The 20,131-nt window shown below is 35.1% G+C and overlaps 3 protein-coding genes across 4 annotated transcripts in view; all 3 read right to left on the minus strand.

The window, feature by feature from the left end:
• Window positions 1–4,659: 4,659 nt before the first annotated feature.
• LOC116032430 (zinc finger CCCH domain-containing protein 22) lies at window positions 4,660–10,054 on the minus strand. 2 transcript variants are annotated; one of them, XM_031274979.1, is made up of 4 exons: window positions 9,827–10,054; window positions 8,460–8,816; window positions 7,003–7,063; window positions 4,660–6,404 (listed from the first exon to the last, which is right to left on the minus strand). In XM_031274979.1, exons 1-4 carry the CDS (start codon window positions 9,956–9,958, stop codon window positions 5,407–5,409), a joined length of 1,548 nt encoding a protein of 515 aa, XP_031130839.1. In that variant the 5' UTR covers window positions 9,959–10,054; the 3' UTR covers window positions 4,660–5,406. The 2 variants fall into 2 exon arrangements, with proteins under 2 accessions (XP_031130839.1, XP_031130840.1); XM_031274980.1 differs by lacking the exon at window positions 7,003–7,063 and having other exon boundaries at window positions 8,456–8,816.
• A 1,735-nt stretch (window positions 10,055–11,789) lies between these two features.
• LOC116031370 (phosphoglycerate mutase-like protein AT74H) lies at window positions 11,790–13,416 on the minus strand. Its single transcript, XM_031273552.1, has 2 exons — window positions 12,817–13,416; window positions 11,790–12,676 (listed from the first exon to the last, which is right to left on the minus strand). The coding sequence occupies exons 1-2, from the start codon at window positions 13,346–13,348 to the stop codon at window positions 12,186–12,188; spliced, it is 1,023 nt and encodes a 340-aa protein (XP_031129412.1). The 5' UTR covers window positions 13,349–13,416; the 3' UTR covers window positions 11,790–12,185.
• A 3,739-nt stretch (window positions 13,417–17,155) lies between these two features.
• The window catches only part of LOC116031342 (phosphoglycerate mutase-like protein AT74), a 4,743-nt gene continuing 1,767 nt past the window's right edge, over window positions 17,156–20,131 (minus strand). The window contains exon 2 of the mRNA XM_031273500.1: window positions 17,156–17,799. Coding sequence (XP_031129360.1) covers window positions 17,396–17,799 — 404 coding nt within the window. The 3' untranslated portion in view covers window positions 17,156–17,395. The remainder of the gene's footprint in view (window positions 17,800–20,131) is intronic.

Raw genomic sequence — 20,131 nt, forward strand, 5'->3', positions numbered from 1 at the left:
TTTTTTTTTTTGGTAACTAAGAATCTACTAAATTTATTTAATTATGTATTTCTATCTCTTATAAATAAATAAATAAATAATTGTCAAAGACCTTGTGGTCTAGTGACATCGGATGTCTCGATTTACACTGTCACGGTTTGCTCTTTGTGCTTCAGTAGGTTAAGAAAGTAGCGAGACTACTTTGTAACAGAGTCAGTAGTGCTCCAATAAATAAATAAATAATTCTCTCTCACACTGTTTATAAATAAATAAATAAAAATTACATCTAGGTATGTATGTAGTTAAAGGTTTTTCATAACCTAATTTGCAATATGATTCATTACATAAAGATGTAGTACGTGTGTGTGATTCCTTGAAAACATGCATATTCTCGAGAATTTAATTGATGGTAAAGTACTAAACCACTTTTAAAAGTAAGATTTGAATTGCCATTGGGAGAGATGTTAATAATCATAATAAATCATATGTCCCAATTCAATTGCCTAGGCAATAGTTGAGATAGAAAATATGAATTCTGATCTGAGGGGTGGTTTTAGAGTTATTGGTGTAGGAGTAGGGCATGCATAGTCAATAGTTATCCATAAACTTTTGATTTTTTGATCAAGTAATTCAAAGGATGTTAATTGTGATATGATATTAAATTCATCATGTTATTTGTTTTTGAAAAGCTCAGAACCATTGGTACACCACAGCTATAGCTTCCAGGTCTAATCTAGGTTCTACTTCGATCTGCTGCAAATTCAATTCGATGTATGATCATATCCAACTTCAAGCCTCTAAACAAAGGTGGTGGCTTTGGTCAGTTTGGTGTTTACTTCAACCCACATGCATACTGGAGCAAATTAAGTTACTCAATGTAACTGATTATCCATTATTTGTGTCTGCCTATTAGTATTACTATGAGTATGTGATGGAAATTTATATAGTAATGAAGATTAATGTTTTAGATGTATTACGTACCATGAAAACTTAAATAATATTTGGAGTTGTAGAGTTATAATTATTATTTTAGTTTGGTAGAAAGTTATTTGAGAAATGTGGCTTACGCGAAAAGTTAGAACCGAATTGTTTTCGTCGCTTTGATGTTCAGTGTCAACTTTGTAATGGCTTCGGTCACATGACAGCCAATTGTTTTCTACGCTTTGAAAAATTGTGTCTCATATGTTATAGTTTCGATCATATGGCAGCCAATTGGTTTTGGCGTCGTTCAAGGAACTTCGGATCCTCAGGCTAATTTGGTGTTTCAGAATGATTTGGGTGTCTCATCAAATTCTCAGACTTGGTTACCGGACACTGGAGCCACAAATCATGCAACTCCGGACATAGTTGTCCTTTCTACCACGGAGAAGTACACGGGTAATTACACTTTACGTGTCGGTGATGGTATGAGACTATCTATTAGTCATGTTGGTCATGCTACTTTTGATATCCCATCTAGGTCTTTTAAGTTATCTAATATTCTCCATGTTGCTGGTTTGTGAACCTCTTTATTGTTTGTTCAAAAGTTTGTATCAGATAATAAAGTGTTTTTCGAGTTCACCCCTCCTTTTTTGCTGTGAAAGATATCACCACAAAGGAAATCCTTCTGTAGGACAGTAGCTCTGGGGGGCTCTATACTCTTCCTGTTCCAAATTCCTCTCCTTCTACTTTTCTGTCAGCTCGTGCTTCTACATATGTTTGGCATAACCGTCTAGCTAGGTCATCCTCATCATCGTGTCCTTAGTCGCGTTCTTCAGTTATGTTCGGTTAGTGGGTCTAGAAATAATATTCGTGATAATTCTAGTTTGTGTAGTGCGTGTCAATTGGGAAAATCTGCGCGATTTCCTTTGCCACGTGTTGAGTCATCTAGTTTGAATATTCTTGATTTAGTATACACTGATATTTGGGGTCCAGCTCCTTTATTGTCTACAAATGACTATCGTGATTTTGTCATTTTTGTTGATGATTACTCTCGCTACACTTGGTTCTTTCCCATTAAACTGAAATCTGATCTCTATGCTATTTTTGATAAATTTTGTACCCTTGTTGAGAGATCATTCAATCGAAAAATAAAATCCATTCATTCTGATTTGGAAGCTGAATACAAAAAGCTACGTTAATCTTTTGTTCAGTTAGGGATCCATCATAGACAATTTTGTGCGTATACTCATGAACAAAATGGTCGTGTTAAAAGAAAACACAAACATATAGTTAAAACTAGTCTAGCACTCCTGGCTCATGCCTCTATTCCATCTAAGTTTTGGGATTATGCGTTTGAGACTACTGTATATTTAATCAATAAAATGCCCTCTTCTATGTTAAATAACTCCAGCTCTCATCTTATGCTGCACAAATCCCCTCATTCCCATTCTTTTCTTCGTGTCTTTGGTTGTATGTTATCCTCACTTAAGGCCCTATAATCGTCATAAAATGGACTATATGTCCTCTCCTTGTGTCTTTCTAGGTTACCCAGAGTCTTTTAGAGAGTATAGGTGCATGGACTTACAGACTAATAAAATCTATGTATGCATGCATGTCAGATTTGATGAAGGGGTTTTTCCCTTTGCTACTAAATCTCCATTGCAGGTGGTGTCGCATACTTGCGATACACCATGGGCCGAATATGTGATGAAGTCTAACATCCCTGCCACACCATCACCATCCGTACCTCCTACAAATACTCCTCGCCCACGTGGCAGATCTGCTCGGTCATCAACTCGTACTCACGCCATGGCTACTCGGAGCCAGTCTCAGGCTCCCCCTATAGCTCTAACTGCTCAGGTTTGTCCTACTGAACCCACTTGTTACACTCAAGCAGTTAAGCACACCGAATGACGTGAGGCAATGGATCAAGAATTCAATGTTCTTCAAAATCAGACATGGTGTCTTGTTCCTTCTAGATCCGAATGAATGTCATTAGATGCAAATGGGTCTTTCACACAAAATGAAAGGATGATGGTACAATTGAGAGACACAAAATGAAAGGATGATGGTACAATTGAAAGGTTAGGACTTCTTTGATACATTCAACCTTGTGGTCAAACGCACTACTGTCAGATTATTATTGTCTTTAGCTATATCCTCTAGTTGGGTTGTTAGACATTTTGATGTCTTTAATGTCTTTCTAAATGACAATATGTCTGAAATTGTGTATATGAAGCAACCCCCTGGTTATATTGATGCCTAGTATCCCACTCATGTTTGCTTGCTTAAACATTTGTTGTATAGCTTAAAACAGGCTCCTAGAGGTTGGTTCAATTGTCTGCACTCCTTTTTACTTTCTGTTGCATTTAAAGCATCCAAAACAGATGTATCTCTGTTTTATTACTCACTCGATTATGCTTACGTATACCTCTTAGTCTATGTTGATGACATACGTGTGATGGGGAGTGGTCCAGATCTTATAACTCATTTATTATCAAAGTTGTATGCTGCTTTTACGATTATGGATCTTGGTGAACTTGGTTTCTTTAATTTCTTGGTATTGAGACAGTTAAATGTGATGATGGGATACTACTTTCACAACAGAGATATATGACTGATATTTTGAAACGTGCTGGAATGGCAGAATGCACAGTATTATCTACTCCTATTTTTGTTTCGAAATATATTCCTTTCAGTGCAGACTTGTATGAGGATCTTACCCAGATTTATCCTTTGCAATCAACCAACTGTGTCAACATATGCATGCTCCTATAGTTTCACATTGGGAACAACTGAAACGAGTATTGAGGTATGTTAAGAGAACTATCACTTATGTTGTGCGAATAAGAAAGTATCTAGAGATTTGCATGTTTTTTCTGATTCGGTTTGGGCTGGTTGTCCGGAAGACCGAAAGTCAACTAGTGTTAATGTAATTATGTTGTGTTTCTTGGGTCCAATCTTGTGTCTTGGGTCTGTAAGAAACAAAGAATTGTTGCTAGATCTTCTACTGAGACTGAGTACAAAGCACTAGCAGATGTTTGTGCTGAAGTAATTTGGAGTTTGTCTTTACTACGTGAGATCAATATCCATAATATTTCTATTCCCAAGTTATTGTGTGAAAGTCTTGGTGCTACATACATGTCTGCAAATCCGATTTTCCATGCGCGTACCAAACATGTTAAGATTGATTATCACTTTGTTAGAGACAGAGTTTCTTCTAGAGATATTCAAGTCAACTTTATTTCAACCAAAGATCAACTTGATGATATCTTTACTAAAGCTCTGCCCAATCCTAGATTTTATTTTCTTAGAGACAAGCTACAGGTTAGGACTCTATTATGGCTCCCTATTCTAGGCTTCATGTGATTTCCCTATTCTAGTTTCCCTAATATTCTCTCATTATATATATCTTTGTAATCTGCATTTTTTAACTATCTTATTCAATACAATTCATATAGTTGTCATCACCTATATCCAAAATTTTCGTTGTGGTTTGAATCCAGCTTTTTTTTTCCAAATAAGCCTAAAATTTGCAGGACGGCATATGTAAATACACCCCTTATTTCCTATTTGTTTTGTGCGAATGGAGATATACAGTAGAAAAATGCATGGCAGCCCAGTGAGTGTACTAATCAATTAATAATCATTATTCCAAGTAAAAATCTAATCTGCATGTGAACCAATCCAAGTGTGGCAACTAACAAATTAAATTTGCCATTATATTACACAATTGTTATATAAAAATGAGACGAATAATAATAAAATTTGAAATAGAAAAAGAAAAAGATTGACATTACATCACATGCCAAAGAAAATTCGCACTCGAAGAGCCAAAATGAGTATAGTGAAGACGACGAAGAAAATCAAAGTGTGAACGATGACGGCTTTTCCGTTGGTGGCGAAGCTGCCGAACTCCACGTGTCGGTGGTTTCCCGGTAACTGAAAAACTACTCCCGGCGAGAGTAGGATGAAGAGAATCAATCCCAGTAGCTCCGGAGCCCAGTCTATCATTGTTGATTTGTTGTGGCCTTTGGATTCAGAAAGGCGAGGGGAGATTATTATTGATAGATATTATCCACTCGTACTCGTAGGAATGAAAAAATGCATTCACTCTCTGATCTATCTGAACTATAATAGCAAGTTTAGTTTAGTTATACTACACAGGGACAGGGACAGGGACAGGGAGGGATTCTTCTCATCTCTCCATCAAGAAAAGTATTGCTTTGCTTTAGTCTGAATATAGGCATATCTCATACCTGCCTGCCTGCGAGGGTAAAGCATCTCTTTATTCTCTGTTTTCATTACATTCCCTATCCTATTCATCAAATTCAATTCTCACCAACAATAACAATAATAATAATAATAATGTGAACTATCAAACTTAATCTTAAACCTACTAACTAATTCACCGTGGGTGGGTGGCTGAGCCTCGCTTCGCTTGCTTACACTTACATATACCATATCAAAATAAGCCAAGCCACGCCACTGATGCAACCAATTCTTTCAGAACTTGAGCCATCTCTTCTCCTTTTCCTTATTCACAACTTCGCTCGAAGCAGATGCATGAGCAGCTTCAGCATCACTCAGAGCTTTCCGAGTCTCATTCAGTTTCCTCATAGCTGCTTCAAAAACTACTTTCTCTCTCCTGTTCCTATTCACCATCTCTTCCAGTTTCTCCACACGCATCCTCAACTCTTTTATCTCATCTTCATAAGCAAGTAGACCCCGCCTACCTCCTTCTTTCTTTGACTCTCCTTTATTCTCATGCTTCTTCGAACAAGACCAACTCCCATTTAAACTTTCAGCATGAACTGCAAGCTGGGAATTAATAAGACTGAACACATCTGGTTTCAATTCCTCTTCCTCTTTAGCAGCCCTTGCTGCTTCTGCAAACCTTTTCTCGCGTTTCCTCTTTCCTCCCCTACTCCGTTTCTTTCCATGATGCTCTTTTGCTTCTTCATTTTTCTGACCTTCAACAGCATGGTCAAGAGATTGTTTTGATGGTAGAACTCTAACAGAAATAGGATCCAATATCCCCTGTCCAGTAGCACCTAACCCCATTCCTTCATGGTACCCCATATTTGCCATCATCTTCGAAGCTATGCCTCGGGTGTGATTCTCCCACTTAGCAAAAAGTGTAGTCTCTGTCTGGACACCACTTTGCAGGTTTGTACTTTCTACAAATCCCAATCCTCGTGGACTATCCTCCTCCTCATAGTCACTAGAATCAGACTGCTCAGAACCTGCACAACTCTCCTCTTCATCACTCACCTCTGCATACTCAGAAAGAGAAATAGACTCCACCCCAAGTTTTATACAACTTCCATTATCCCGGAATACAACACGCCCCAGTTTGAGATTCTCGTCCCAAGATTCCAGTTCAGCTTCTCTCCAAAGGCCAACCTTGCTATCTGCCAGAGCCCAAATACTGGACCCTACCATTGATGGACCCCATACAGTAGGGACAAACTTCTTTAAGGAAGATTTTGGGACATCAATACCTGAGATAACAACTCACTATCAGTAAGCTTATACACTTCATGGACCATAACAGCAAAAAATGCAAGTATCAGCAGAGCTGCATTAGTATAAGCATTTGAAACCAGTTCAATGTTGAGTATCAACATTTCAATAATTATAAAGTTTCTACAGCAATAACTTCTAAAATAAAGCATGATTTTATTCCACATGTTTAAGTATGCCAGACTCTGCAAACTGTTCTAGAAAAGAAAATACTACAAGTACAAAAAAATCCCTCTATTTCATAACATTATAGTTTGCAGCAAGCTCCTAAAAAATTTTCTATTACTCAAAGTCTAAAAGTATGCTACCATTCATCACCACTTTAGTGGTATCAGAGACATGAGTTGAGAACCTTTTAGGAACTTCAGCATATTCCCTGTTTGCATGAAGAAAGTCTACACTACCCATTTTAGTTCTGGATAAACCAAATTTCCTTTTTGTTTGCTGCTTACCTACTTCATGACCTACAATATTTTTCTTTTCCAAGTAAATGGAAACACAAATCTGTGTAGTCATTGTCTCTTAAACCAAATTTTAAGATCCACTTGTCAGGGTTACTTCTGCATTCCAACATACCATGCGATAAGCGGCAACTACTACCAAACCGACAACGCTGCTGTAGAAAGAACTTGCACATCTGCACTTGGGTGATCTATCATTAGTATGATGATGCTACTAAATTTTTAAGTATTCTATACAGTAAAACAATAAGATGTTAAAAGATGTCTAATATGCATAACTTAAGCTATATATAGTTTTATACTTTTATATAGAATGGACATGCTTTTTGACCAACCTGATTGCCCATTGTCCCATGGCAATGGGATGCAACCCTTCAATAAAGTTATATTGAGTACAAGTCACAGAGAAGAAAAGATAAATACCTCCATTAAGACGAAATATATATAATAGTGTGGAGCAAAAGATATGATAATATATTCCACTAGAACTGTATAGCATATATACAGAAAGAACATCATAGGATAGGCAATGAGTATCTTCAAGAAGCTTCTAGTGGAACTTTATGGGATCAAAATGATATGATTAACATAAAGAAACTTAAAGATGGACAAGAAAAAGGTAAAAAGCTGAAAAGAAAATGAACACATCAATATCTAAATGAAACCTAACCAAAAACAAAACAAAAAAAAAAAAAACAAACAAAAACAAAAACAAAAAATAAAACAAAAAAAACAAAAGAAGACATGACTAACATAGAAGTGTTGTTTACATAGTAAACTGAGGAAAATTCCTGTATGCCTGACCTCTAAGGCCATGAAAAATGGCACTCTTCAAACAGGCATACTAAGTAAAAAGTGTAGACTTCAAGTGGGTTGACTTGTATGATTCCAACAAATGTGGAAAAGGGTGAGCTTGTAAAAGCTCATCATAAGCTAGAACTCACAAAAGGTCGCATAGTTCACTAAGATATTCAATGTTGAGAATAACTCGCCCTAAAAAGTTTTATTTCTTTAAAAAAAAAATTAAAATGTTTCATACAAGTAGAACATATGATGGAATTTGGGCAATTGATCAAACCAATATGTGGTGCAAACAAACAAGGTTGACTGGGTGAGTTGGGGGCCAGAAAACAAACCAAAATTCCATACAATATATTATCTAGAATTCATTATTTGGTATGGGTAACATTTTGTTATGTAATCAGTAATCACATTATTTTCTACAATGAGAATCTTTCAAACTTAACACCAATCACAAGTCCACAACTCATATTCTATGTGATCATTTTCATATATCCCAATCATAATGGCCTTAAATAACATATAAGAACCAAATTGAGGCAATGCATGTCAAATTATTAAGCAAGTGCATCCATTTGATCAATATACAGTATTGAGATCCACCAAGTTTAATATTATGGCACTCCTTTAAATAATGAAACAACAAAAAGAAATGCCTAAAACCTGGCATATCATGGACTTGATTAATTTAGAGGTTCATCTTCCACAAATTTTTATGAAGCTAAGAAAAATGGCAGCATAGAAACATGACAAAAAGGAAATTGTACCTACCAGCATGCTTTCAGATGTGGGAGTCAGGAATGAAACCAGTGCAGAATTAGAACCCTCCAGCTGCACAATCAATCCATTATACCATCGTCCATCAGTAGAGCGGAACCTACATTTTGATCCAACAGAATAATTTGGATCCACAGGCGCATGCGGTTCTGCTTCAACATCTGAATAATTTTGATCCAGAAAGGGATGTACTGCAACAACTTTTGGATCAAGAGGCTCAACCTTGGCATCCTTAGAAAAATTTTTGGACCCTTGTATAGCATTATCAACTTCTCTTAGTAATCTTGCGCGTTTCAGGTGAAGTAGCCCTTCCTCCACTTCTTTGATAGACTGTATAAGCTCTTCTTGAACCTGATATGATATTATCAAAAATCAAGAATAAACAGTGTGCAAAACTAGCAGAAGCAATAATGCAGTGTTACTATTTTAACATCAATGATATCAACTCTACGCCTAATAGCATCAGAATAAGTGACACTTTTCTTATAAAAAAAATAAAATAAAATAAAATAAACATTAAGGTACATTTAGGAGAAAAAAATAAAAGGGAAAAAAACGTTAAGGTACATTTAGGAGAAAACAATAAAAGGAAAAGGGCAACTTAAAGTTGTCTGAATCTGACCTTCAGCACATGACCTCAATGCAGTTTAGTGAACTGCCAGGCATACAATGCATGCATAACATAAGAGTATATAATTGTTCAAAGTTCTGTTTATGTTTCTATACAACACAATTATATTGAACATAATACATACGTTCATACAAGTAAATAGTAAATAGTGTCCATATTTGTTAAGGTTTTATCTTACATTAAGCCATTTCATTCAGGTTGCTGCACCTAACAAGAATACAAGAGTTAACAAATTCATTGGTGCCATGACTTCCAGATGTACAGCCCTGGGTTTTGGTTTGTATGCATTCTACCATATTCCTCAACTCTCAATGAAAATGAGAAAAGGGTCTTTCTTTTGCACAGTTAAGTCAGCCCAGCTTTCAATGCAAGATCAAAATGTTGAACAAAGATACCAAATCCTAGCATTTTAGGCAGTTAAAAGGGTGGGGTATTATGAGGAGACAAGTGATTCTACCACCTAAACTCAACTATTTTAGGAGATAATAGCTTATTGTATTTGTTCCAAAATTAGTAGAAGTTGCAACTTGAAAATTTAGTCAGCCTAGATCACTTAATTAATTGAAAGAGGTTGGGAAAGATTGAATGGGGGGTGGGTGTTCATGTAAACAATCAAAAACAAAAGTCATGGAACATTATTTACAAGAATAGGCATAGCAGAGAGAGAGAGAAATATAGAAAATGAAACCCTAGTTAGGTCAGGGGGGCTAAAAGGTAAAAGGAAGCGAACCGATAGGAGTTCGATATTGGAAGGATCGGAAGAGAGGGCTTCGGTGAGGTCGCGGAGAGAGTCGTTCTGTTCTTGTAGCTGAAGCTCCAGCTGCTCCTCTAGACTTCTCTCTTCTTCTTCGTTGTTTGCCATTGATGATTTCTAAAGGAGAAGCCAGTTGGAGATAAAATGCATTCTTCGTTGGGCTGGCCAAAGAGCCAAGAGCTCGGTCGTTTGGTTCAAAAAAAAAAAAAAAAGAGATGGCTTGGGACTTAAACTTGTGGTTTGTTGCCTTATTTAAGTCAGATAGTGTTGGAGTTCGAATTTCATTGACAGCAAGTTAGAATTACTTAAGGGTGTGTTTGGTATCTCGAAAAATAATTTTTTAAAATTATTTTCGGACTTTTGGTGTTTGGCAACGTTCTAAAAATACGGTCTGAAAGTCATTTTTTGGAAACTTTTTCCGTGTGAGGGACGGCTACTCCCTCTCCTGCCAACGGACTGGTTTTCGGCCGAAACTAGAGCAACGACAATTTTTTTGTCTTTCTTTTTCTTTTTAATAATAATTAATATTATTTTATATATTTTTATATTTTAAATAAAATAATAGAAATATATAATTATACAATTCTACTCATTTTCCTCTCATTTACCAGAAAATAAACCAAACGCACAAAGACAGTTTTTCAGAATGCAACCAAACAAAGGAAATAAAACTATTTTCTGAAAAAAAAAAAAAAAACATTTTCCTGTTTTCCAAATACACCCTAAGTATTAAATTATAATTTTGATTAAATAATTAAGTCATTATTAATCTTATAAACAATGCAAATTTTCAACGCACAGATTGAACATTATACAACACACCCACCATCGATGCATAGAATGAAAATTTTGTTTTCAAAATTTAGGCAAATACACTATACACATATAAAAATTAAATACTTAAAAGTTTTGAAAAAATATACTTGATTAAGGTTGACCTAGAATGATTATTGCTCAGGAACGACGTTCTTGTTGATAGTAGTCAAAGAATAATACATGTTATAATCTATAATGGAAGGTCAAACATCAATTTTAGATTACAAAAGGAGGGTAATTTTATCTCACGGTTATAATTTTTTCTTCTTAAAATCCATGGAATTAAAATTCCGGAGAGGCATGGATTCTAATTCCATGAAAAATGAGAGAATTGTAATTTTGTGGAATTGAAATTCTCTCCAATCAAACGAAAGAATTTAGTTGCCTTCATAATTAGATGGGAATTAAGTGATGAGAATGAAATTATAATTCTCTCCAATCAAACGAAAGAATTTAGTTGCCTTCATAATTAGATGGGAATTAAGTGATGAGAATGAAATTATAATTCTCTCCAACCAAGCACAATGTAAAACTATTCATATTCATTCACCTATTTTATATAGGATATTTTAAAATTTTGAATTTAACCAAAAAAAATAAAACTAATTAGGACATTTAGTAAGTTATTGGATGAAAAGCTGATAACTTACTAATATATGTTGATATGGTGTCCATATAAATAGAAATTGTTGACATTGCATTTTTATTTTATTTTATAAAGCAAATTATTTATATGAAAAATGAATAAATTACAAATAAGTTATCGTACTATTTGGGAACAAGCAATTAGGTCATCGAATTCGAATAATCTCCAAATAAGTCACCGAACTCGGGAAAAAAAGAAAAGTAATTAAGCCACTGAAATCAGAAGAAAAAAACAATTAACTCATTTTTTAAATTTCCGGCAACATGCGACCATTTCGATCGGTCGTCGCCAATCGCCATATCCGGCAAAATGGTCACCCTCGCGGGCTCTGGGAGAAGGCGACTAGATCTTGGTTGCCTTCTCTAGAAGAATCTGCCCATGCTCATGGGAAGGTAATTGATTTTTTTATTTTTTATTTTTGGGTTCAAATAAGTTTTAAATCTAAAAAGAAATATTAAAACAAAACAAAACAAAAAGGAGCAAAGAAAAGAAATACATTGTATTGATAAATAATATATATTATCAACTAACTATTACATTGCGTTACAAGGGATTGCTCTAAAATAAAATGAGTTGAAGATACACAACTAACTTTATTGAATAAAATAGGGGTGGAAGACGAAAACACTACAAGTATTCAGACTTTTTACTCTCAACTTCTACTCCTCAAAAATCTTTTATGTTGACACCTTCTATGAGACTTAAAATATATATTTTTTTGTTTGGCACATTATAGAGTAAAAGTAAGGGAGTAGAATTTGAAAGTATACATAGTAGGAGGATACAACAGCAGAGTGCAGCAGGTAAATTAATTATTAGAAGCTGAGTAGTAGGTAGCAGTTATATATAGGGACACCACAGTACAATACCACATCAACATTTTGGATCAACTGCTTGAATTGAATTGAATTGAGCGGGTGCGGGCGTTTTGGGTGGCGCGGCGGCAATGTGAATGTCAATGTCGTGATCATCATCATCATCATCCTCGGAATCTCTGAAGAGGTGCAGAAAACGGTGGGTGTCCCATTGGCAATATTCGCGTTGTCCTGCGGCTCGGCGCTTTTGGTCCTCAATCATCTCAGCTGAAAGTCCCCATTCCATGAGTTTGGCATCGTCGTGGTGAACAGCCAGGCTGTAGTCTCCTCCGCCTTTCCCCAGCTGCAGCACTTGAAACTCGGAGGATTTCATTCTGTTCAGCTTCTCAAATTGCTCCACCGTCCAGTTGAACCACTTCATCAGAAACACGCGGGCCGTGAATCCGTGAGATACGATTACCAGGTTCAGCGATTCACTTGCCGGATCATCATGCACCCCCCGGACGAACTTGTTTGCGTCTATGTCTTTCTTCAAACCTTCAACAAAACCTGTATGTATGTATGTATATAATTCAATTCAATTGAAGTAATATATATATTCCGTAACCCTAGCTAGCTAGCTAGCTAATCATCAACATATATATATACGAATTGAATGAATTGAATGATGAGATAATTAAGATACTTACTAGAAATTCGATCATAAACCTCGCAGCCTGCTTCACCTCCGGGAACCCTGTAAAAGAACCTGCCATAGGTGGTTCTTTCATCCTTAATCCTGTATATTGCTGGGGGGTCATTGTAGTTGCCAAAATGCTGCTCTCTCAGGGCGTGATCCTCCTTCACGCCCACCACCCGACGCTTGGGAAATGCGCGCCCAATCTCTCTCAGACTCTCCACAGTTCGGGCAGTGGGGGACACGTAAAAGAACACCTTCCAATCCTCATCCTCCTCCTCCGAGACCAATTGCTTGATCAATTGGCCGCACTTGCGGGCCTGCCCGATGCCCTTTGGGTTTAATTTGATCATGTGGTTGGGGGTGCTACTGAACACCTTTACATCCGCGTTCGCAAAGCTCTCCCCGTGCCGCACCACAATTATGCGCTTCGGAACCCATTTCCTTCCAATTCCAATTCGCTCCTCCTCCTCCCCATTATTATTATTATAGCTGCTGCTGCCTTTCAGTGTTTGGCCTCCGCCATTTTCATGCCTCCTCATCATATTTCAATTAATTATTATTCTAGCTAGCTTTATGTCTGTGCAGTACAGTGTTGTGTTTTATGTATCCTTAATTGCCCAACTTGGAGCTCTATATATACAACTCATGCCATGCCGTAAACCGGGGTTACTACTTACTTTAAGAATATATACTATACGGATTACCGAGAAGACTACCTATAATATAGAATATAATTTATTCGATCTACAATTCACGACGTTAACAACGTAGTAACAATGCTAACTGAATATTATATTAACTTTTTTTTATGCTGGAAAGTCGAAATAATTACTATACAACACTATCACACAATTAGTAATAAACAACTACTTTCTATGTCATATTTTACCTGTCATTTACTCATGTATACTATTTATTATTAGTCAAATTAACTCTTCTTCTTTTATTTTCTCTATTAGTTGTTAATTATTTTTAAATTTAAAATTGTGTTTTATACTACTTTTAGTGTAGTTTCTAAATATATAAATTTTATATACTAATATTAAACTCAATGTTATGAAAAAATTGAATTCAAAAAAAACTTCTATCAAACCTCGTTAACCGAACTAGACACATAAAATGCAACATAGTGAGTATTAGTTAATAATAAATTACAAAATCAAATGCAATGCCTCTATATATTTGTACGACATCCAATAATCTTATCACTGTGAAACTAATCTAAAATTCTAAATTATATTCAAATCAACTCATGTGAGTGTAAAGCTCTTATTTAACACACACATATATATATAGTCTATTCATACCAAAGTTGATCATTAAATTTGATCTTAAAATTATATTAGTAATTCGTTTATCAATTGTTTTACGTTATTATCCATATTTTCAAGTGAATGAATTATGCTAGTATGGCTAATTAGACTCTCACTCCACGTAATTTTCTGTTTCTTAAAAAATGTCCGTTTACGTGCGCTCTAGGTGTCAATAATTCAAAAGCACGACCAGTACAAAGACTGCGATAGGGAAAGCATTACCCGTCAAAGGAGTTACATATGAAATTTCCTTGAAATGACAAACGAATTTCCTTTCCTTTTTGCTTTAACCATACCCCCAAGGCAAGGGGACAAAAAAATCAAAGAGATTGGTACGTCCACTACACTCTCACTGAATATAGACCATACTCAAAAAGCTGGTACGTGTGAACACACACAACAAATCATTAACACACACATATACACACTTTAACTAAATCAACTAATCACATCAGGTTGAGTGGAAGAGACTTGGATATGGAGTAACTTTAAATTTTAATTATAAGTGCCTACAAGGCTAAAATTTAACGAGGAGATTAATTACTGTGTCGAACGGTAAAAAGTACACCCACAAAAAAATTAATCACATCATAATAAAATAAACCTGCAATATATATTAATAATATGGTTGTATTTTTCATCATCTTGAAGTTGCAAGTAAAAACTCTACATTTTAACTTCAAAGTACATTACCTACTACGGGGAGAAAAAAAAAAGATTTGGTGCAAAACTTAAACGTACATTGTTGGAAATTTCGCTATTTCTGTCCAACAATAATGTTGGTCGGTAATCTGAAAAAATCACAACTTTCCATCGCAAATAGGAATGTACAGAAAGTTGACATAAATTCCGACCGACACTAAATGTTGGACGGAAATTTCGTCCAACATGCAACCGTTGGATAGAAAACTAAATTGACCGGTAAGTGAAATGTAAAATGGTAGGTATTATTAAATATCGTCCAACATTGTTTTTGCAATGTTGGACGAAAATTGAAATATTTAACCCTAAACCTAAAGTCTCGCTAGTCACTAATCTCAGTTTCTGCAGTCCGGCCTTCTTGAACTCTCGTAGACAACAGTCAGCTAGCCACAGTAGTCCACGCAGCTTCGTCGGTCGTCCTCCTCCGCTAATCTCCATCGCCGGTCGCCACTGTACCAGTCCGAAGCTTCGCCAATAGTCTTCTATCACCGGTCCAATGAAGCGTCCGGTTGTAGGCCTCTAATCCCTCCATCATCAGGACCATCACAGGATTCACAGCCTTTATAGGTGAGTAAGTGAATATGTAGATTTGTTGATTTAATATGTGGATTTATAAATTTAGCCTTCACATATTCTCACTGTGAATTAGTAAATCTGTGGATTTAAAATCATTTAATCATATATATTGTTGAATGTTGATTAAATGGTTGAATCTGTGGATTTATTAATTTAATCATTATGCTTATTAGCTTGTGAGTCTGTGAATTTGTGAATATACAGTCAATTTGTGAATTGTAAATAGTGTATATATAGTCAATCTGTGAATTAGTGAATATATAATTAATCTGTGAATATACTATGAATATAAAGTGAACTGTGAACTCAAGCACTTAATTAAGTATTTAATACTAATACCATTTCTCCCAAAATCCTAATTTCATGAAGTCCTAAATTCCTAATTCCATGGAAATGCAAATGAATGGAAGTAGCATCTTCCAAGGGACAGAGCGATATGATGGGTTTGAGCTGTGATTCCGCGGTATCAACCAAATACAAAGATCAAAAGACCAACTTAAACCAAGTCAACTCAAATATCTAGACAACACGACACTCACGACATGATTGAAAACAATAAAGTACACACTACTCTTTTGTTTTCTGGATGCTACTTGTGAGTAGTGTCGCTGCCAAAGTAGCGAAATTAAACCATCCGACAAATTAAAGCGCCCAATTATTTAAAAGTGTGCATGCAAAATGTTCCCACCTACTGGTCCACCCACTAACGTATGGAAGGCTCCCAGTTGAATATAGGAATGAAGAATCTATTCACCAATCACCATCCAACCAATACAATACAACATCAATTTCCATTATTCCTTCAATTCTAGTATTCACTTATTCATCCCACTGCTATTTATAATTTAATACAAACAAAAATATTATTATCGTTGCATTGAACTATATCCAAGTAATTTCATCAAGTCACGTTTGTCAAAATTTGATCCCACAACGCTACTCCATATTCAATCCCTTAGTATAATATTGTGTTATAAATATTGTATTATCATTCTCGTCAAACAAATTATGTGTGTGTGTGTGTGTATATATAATATTATTATATACAACTATATGAATATTAATTAATAGTGGCATATATTTTTTGTGCATCGCGCATATAAAATACTAGTAATTTAATACAAACATAATATCGTTGCATTGTCCAAGTAATTTCATCAAGCCACGTTTGTCAAAATTCAATAGTTCGATACCATATTAAGTAAGAATGAGTATCAAACAACGTTGGTCCATATTCAATTCCTTGGTATAAGTTTGAATACAAACTTAGTATATTTGAAGTTTAAATATCGTTTCCTCCACAAAAACCCAACTAAAGTGATGAATTTATGAATCTGGTGAGCTTTTAGGACTCTCATGGAAAGTTCATTTGAATGCATCTAAGAGACCGGAGAAGAAAATGTTTAAATGCCTGGAAAATTAAATAAAAACAAAAATGTTATTGTCATTGCAATGTCCAAGTAATTTCATCAAGCCTGTTTGTCAAAATTTGATCCCATATTAGGTAAGAATGAGTATCAAACAACGTTGGTCCATATTCAATCCCTTGTATAAGTTTGAACACAAACTTAATATTTGAGGTTTAAATATCATTTTCTCCACAAAAACTCAACTAAAGTGATGAATTTATGAATCTAGCGGACTTTAATTTTAGGACCTCCGATGTAAAGTTCATGAATGCATGCATCTAAGAGACTGGGGAAGAAAATGTTTAAATGCCTGGAAAATTAAATACTACCTCTGTAAAATACACAATGGTAAGGTAATGCTAAATTTCATTATTTTCCTGAAAATGTTAGCCAATTCATTACAACAGCTACATTTAGAATTTAAATTTACAAAGAATATAATGCTTGATTATAAGGAACCTCCACATCTCTTCAGCAGAGGTGAATTAATTGTTCATAAACTAGTTTAGGCATGACTTGCAGCATTGCATACCAAGAAAGAACAAATGAGAATCAGAATCATCTTTTGCCTACCAGCTTTTAAATTTCTTTATTTTTCGTCTTCAGCACCACAATCATCTGACTCCACAGCATAACTGTCAAAAAAAGCATCAAGGTACCATGAACAATTTTCATTCCAAGCGCCTCTTGGGGCATTAGCTCGCCACTTTTGGTCTTCAATCATTTCAGGGGTTAGCCCCCAAGATCGCATCTCTTCATCAGAATGATGGACTGCTAGGCTGTACTCTCCACCACGTCCTATCTGCATAACACGAAACTCACAGTTCCCTAGATTATTTAGATGCTCAAATTGCTCTACTGTCCACTTGAACCACTTCATGAAAAACACACGTATAGCTAGTCCATGGGATACAATTACAAGATTCAGCTCATCCGATGACTGACAGTGGAATCTGTGCATATCTACGTCCCTCCATAGAGATTCAAGGAAACCTGCAGCAGAATGTATGTAGGTATGTTGTAAATTAATGGGTGCAGCAGCAATATCATCAAACAAATGCCAACACCCAAACCCCTTTTGCACCTTCATTCACAACATACATGCATATAATAGAGAATTTACTAACATTTCATTTCAATGTACAATATAATGAAGATAGAAGTACAAAGCATGAAGTATAACAAGTAATCAATTTTTGTTTGTGTTCCATAACATTTGGTAGCAGCCCCTTGTAAGTGGTTATTTAATCATAGAGCCTGATCCCCCTTGTATGTGGTTATTTAATCACACAGCCTAATCCTCTTATAAAGCTTTTCTGCATGCCTAGAATTACTTCAATATTAGACTCATACTTCCCAACACACGTAAAAAATACTTCCATATGAATACAATTAGTTGAGGCAGTTATAAAGGTCTAATCAGCACTCCAGATATTCACATGAACTAATGGAAACTCTTATCAACAAATACCAAACAAAATAAGCTAATATGGCCCTGAAAGAAAAAGGCTATTTATCACTTGAAGATGGCCAAATTGCAAACTCGATCTGTTTAGTTTTAAAATGAAATCAAGAGCACAAAAAGACAAGCTATCTGATCAATCAAAGTTCCATTCCAGCAGTAATATAACTTGTGCAACTAAATGCTTAAAAGATGTCGAAGAATTCTTAGACACTAAAAGGTTCAGTCAAACACATCTGACCACACTTCAATTACAATATTAAGTAGATCATGTAGTTGTTATCATTTTAAATTTGTGCACAAGCAACAACAAAAAATGTAATTGGCAAAAACTTTATCAAAATACAGAGCAGAATGCTGAACTGTGGTCATGCCAACATGTCAGCATTATAATGAAGTACAATTCCTTGACTCCTTGTCTCAAACTGACCTTAAAAAGAATCTGTTCAGTTTCAAATTTTACACCATAGCTGTCACTTAAGTCATTCATGCATAATCTTTAACTTTGGTGTTATCACAAGGACAGAAGGACTTGATAATAAGTTACATTTTTTACAGTTAAAGAGCATAGTTCAGATAAGTGATGTAAGGATCTCTGCATTCCCTATTTTTATAAGATGAAATGCCACTACAAGCATAAGTTCAAGTTCTGCTTGTATTCACTTTAGCTTTCGAGAAACAAGGAAGAGTTCAATGCTCCAAGAAACAAATTATTAATCCAACTTAACTCTGAGACCATTAAGACATAAAAGTTTCAATACTACGGCACACCTTGGATGAGCTTATTTTCAACTTATTTATGCTTATCCACTACTAATAAGTACTTACACTAATATTTTTTGTTTGGATAGGTTTATGAAAAGAGCTTACAGCTTTTAAAAGTTTTTTGAGCTCATCTCCACAATTTAATTCAAAGAGTGTATTAGAATGAGCAAGAGAAGACACTTTGGGTTTTTAGAATGTAGGCTGGTTAAGAGGGTATTTATGTAATTTCATTAGCCATGTCTCTTCTACTCCAGTTTATATCTATTCTCTTCTCATTTCAAACCATAAATCAACATTCAAATGAGATGATATTGGCAACTCTTGAAATTGGGGGAAAATAAGGAATAGTTTGAAAATAAATAAATAGAATAAAAAATTGCAGTATTGCACTTTGTGTCCCTCAAATATAGGATAATAGCACACTCAATCCCTATGTTATGCATTTTACTACTTTTAGTCCTTGAGTTGTCAACAAAGCGGTGTTTTTGGTTCCTCTATTATGGCTGTTAAAATTTACTTTTACTCTTTGGAAACCCTAGTTAACCAAGACTAGTAATGAAATTTCACACTTCATTTCTCTTCTTCCCCCAAATTGCACTCAAACTTCACAACTTAGTGACCAGAGACTCAAAAATGCAAAAATGTAGACAAATGACCTCCATTTGACCACTGTGGTAGAGTGCAATTTGGGGATAAAAAGAAAAATAGCAAGTAAAAATTCAATTAGTAACCCTAATCAACTAAGATTTCTAAAGAATAACGGTAAATTTTGAAGATCTCATTAAAATAAGGACCTAAGAACTAAAAGTGATGATGCCTACAATACAGGAACTAAGCCCACTGTTACACTATAACAAGTAGAGGACTAATGAAGATTAGAAAAAACCATTCAAATACACCAACTTGAATCCATTTTAACCCAAAACTTAAAAGAATACATATAAATTTGATACTACAATAAAAGTCTAGAAGCGCAAACCTGCAATTTTGAAATTAATGACTAACTTTGGGGAATTCGCTATAGTTGACTAGTTGAGAAGCAAATAGCTAATTTCTATCCCAAAAAAAAAAAAAAAAAAAAAAAAAAAAAAAAAAAAA

This window comes from Ipomoea triloba, chromosome 10 (genome assembly GCF_003576645.1).
Source record: "Ipomoea triloba cultivar NCNSP0323 chromosome 10, ASM357664v1".
Taxonomy (NCBI): domain Eukaryota; kingdom Viridiplantae; phylum Streptophyta; class Magnoliopsida; order Solanales; family Convolvulaceae; genus Ipomoea; species Ipomoea triloba.

What these genes read in the sequence shown, in the direction of transcription:
- LOC116032430 (XM_031274979.1), bottom strand. Translation starts at nt 9,958, where the DNA reads ATGGCAAACAACGAAGAAGAAGAGAGAAGTCTAGAGGAGCAGCTGGAG. An exon ending in CCAATATCGAACTCCTATCG is followed by an intron (nt 8,817 to 9,826) that starts GTTCGCTTCCTT and finishes ATATCATATCAG; the next exon opens with GTTCAAGAAGAGCTTATACA. An exon ending in TAGTTGCCGCTTATCGCATG is followed by an intron (nt 6,405 to 7,002) that starts GTATGTTGGAAT and finishes TTGTTATCTCAG; the next exon opens with GTATTGATGTCCCAAAATCT.
- LOC116031370 (XM_031273552.1), bottom strand. Translation starts at nt 13,348, where the DNA reads ATGATGAGGAGGCATGAAAATGGCGGAGGCCAAACACTGAAAGGCAGC. An exon ending in GGTTTATGATCGAATTTCTA is followed by an intron (nt 12,677 to 12,816) that starts GTAAGTATCTTA and finishes ACATACATACAG; the next exon opens with GTTTTGTTGAAGGTTTGAAG.